The 2,494-nt window shown below is 55.4% G+C and overlaps 1 protein-coding gene across 1 annotated transcript; it reads left to right on the top strand.

Moving 5' to 3' along the window:
• Window positions 1–479: 479 nt before the first annotated feature.
• HRG_07079 (integral membrane protein pth11) lies at window positions 480–1,818 on the top strand (the record flags this gene model as incomplete). Its single annotated transcript, XM_044865550.1, has 5 exons — window positions 480–701; window positions 768–1,026; window positions 1,214–1,274; window positions 1,334–1,383; window positions 1,445–1,818. 5 exons carry the CDS (start codon window positions 480–482, stop codon window positions 1,816–1,818), a joined length of 966 nt encoding a protein of 321 aa, XP_044719512.1.
• Window positions 1,819–2,494: the final 676 nt, after the last annotated feature.

Below are 2,494 nucleotides of genomic sequence, written 5' to 3'. Positions count from 1 at the left end.
AGGCTGAAGCAGACTCTGGAGTCTCCAAACGATGGGACTCGAATCACTCGATCGCGACGACCGCCCTACACAGCGATTCCCCCGCTGGCCCTCCGAGAAGCGTCGAAGCCTTCGACAGCCGGCAGGGCTCAAGTCCGGTTGAGCATATTGCGCCTGGTTGGCAGTAGTGCGGCGAAGGTGAAACAGTGTCTGCCCTTGAGCGCCGGCTTGACTCGCTCCTCACTCTTTTGGCCGGGAAATTGCGGCGCGGAAAGACTGCCTCTGGCACAAAGTTTCTAGAAGCTGGGATGATGCGAGTAATGACAGGCGGCTCATGGCCGAGGCCGACACTTCAGGAGTGGCAAAGAATAGGTAATCCAGTCTCACGCCCTCCGCGCTCACGCCAGGCAGCCCATGTCGACTTTTCAACATCTTCATATTCTCGGCTTCCCGGCTCTCTCGCCGGCAGACTGGAAGTATCGTGATGCAACTGAGCCAAAATGGGCGACCCCCGAGTTGAAGAAGCCATAGCTTCCGGCCGTTTGCCGCCGCGAGTCACCCGCGAGGAACTTGAAATGAGCCAAGACGTGGCGGGCATCGTCAGCATCTCTGTCGTCACAGCCCTGGCCACCTTGGTCGTCATCTGCAGACTGCTCTCGCGGAGGTTCATCATCAAGCGCTTCGGCTTCGGCCTAGACGACGGAATAGCGCTGGCGTCGCTGGCGAGCCGCCCCTGATGGAGGAGCCGTGGCAAGGACTGGCCAGCCGCTGACTCCCTTCCCGCACAGGTCGTCTTTATTCCCTTTGCGGCCCTTTGTATAGAACTCATCAACCTGGGCACCGGAAGAAGCATCGCCTTTGTCCGTTTCGCCATCGACGACGCCACGTGGGTGAGACAGCAGATTTTCGACTCGATTGCGCACTTGGTCTACGCCACTGCCCTCGTCCTCTGCCGCATATCGGGCCTCGCCTTCTACTACCGTATCTGCGCGCTGCACAAGGGGTTTCTCGTCGCCATCCGGATAATATTCGCCGTCTTGGTCATCGGTTACCTGGCGCAGATCTGCCTCATCATTTTCCACTGCAAGCCCGTCAACATGCTTTGGGCGCCCACCTCATTCGAGGACGAGACCAGGTTCGAATGCTTGGAGTGGGATGAGATATACGGCGCCATCTCAGGCATCTCACTGGCCTGCGACCTGCTGCTCTTTGGCCTCCCGTGGCCATGCTCAAGATCTTGGAGATGCCGCGGAAGCAAAGGTTCAACTGGCCTGCATCCTCTTGCCAGGCATTGCGTAAGTATTGGGTACACCGGCAACTACCAAGGCGACGCGACTCTAACCGCATAATGCAGCGTCGTTGGCATCTCCGTCAGTCGAATTGTCTTCGTGATTGGCTTTGCCTGTGAGTAAGCCCGTACCGCCTGGGTCCAACTATTTACTGACGTGTTGCAAACAAAACCAAGACCAAACTCCCGATACTTTTGATTTTGCCTTTCTAAGGTTGCTCGTCGTCGAAGTCTCCGAGATCGGCGCGACGCTCATTGCCCTGTCGATCCCGGGCGTCAAGCCCATGGTGGACAAGTTTATCCTCCGAAAGGACATTTGCTCCAAGTTTGGTGGATCCAGGACGGTCAGGACCTGCTCCAACAGGGGCAGCATCGGGTCCCAGAGCTCAAGCCTGAGCATCTTGAAGGGCCGCTCGCATTCCAGCGTCTTCGACGACGACAGCACCGCGCAACACGGAGCGGCCGTGTGCCGGGGCGAGCTGAACGAAGACGTCAAGCAGGAGGGCATTCAAGTGACGGTGGACATCTATGTCGAAGGCGCACAAAGCTAGTTCGAGGAAAGGCACCCGAACTTCATATAGTTGTGACGGTACAAGTGCACGAACAAGGTCGGGTGCGACTTGGGTAAAGTGATTGTCTACGAAGAGAGAAGGAGGTTCCTAAGGAAGACTCTGACTTTCGCTATTTACATGAATCAAAGTGAGACATTTCATAAAGTATGAAAGTCACATGATCGTTCCTCACACATGGGCCTCCCTTACTCCATCGCTTCTGATTCTTCCACGTCTTGCTGAGCCTGTAGGCGAGCATTTTGCACTTCTTGTTTCGTGGGTCTGGGTTTGTTTTGCTGTGCTTCTCGAAGTCTCTGATGGCGATGTGAGCGTTGACGACGTTCTGTAGTGGTTCCCATGTTGCCTGCTCAAGGTCGAAGCTCTCCATAGTATATGGTACTGGAAGCCTTTCTGTTTTGTGCGTTTCGAGTCCAGTATTGCTTCAATCGCCCAGAGTTTCTCCCCTTTGCATCTAGCGTTATTGGTGGGGCGGTGTGTTGTATTGGCCGTGAGCGGGTCGTTTGGTGACGGTCGTAGGAGGTTGGCGTGGAATGAATTGTGAATTGAGTCTAATTCATGTGGCAACTTCAGTTGGTAGGAGTGAGGTTGAGCACGCGCTCGATTCGAAAAGGGCCAATGAACTTATGATCTAGTTTGGGGATGGGTCTGGCCGAAT

The sequence above is a fragment of the Hirsutella rhossiliensis genome (genome assembly GCF_020360975.1).
Source record: "Hirsutella rhossiliensis strain HR02 chromosome Unknown scaffold00007, whole genome shotgun sequence".
Taxonomy (NCBI): domain Eukaryota; kingdom Fungi; phylum Ascomycota; class Sordariomycetes; order Hypocreales; family Ophiocordycipitaceae; genus Hirsutella; species Hirsutella rhossiliensis.
The sequence above is the reverse complement of the archived record's forward strand: the minus strand, read 5'-3'. Positions and strand labels throughout refer to the sequence as shown.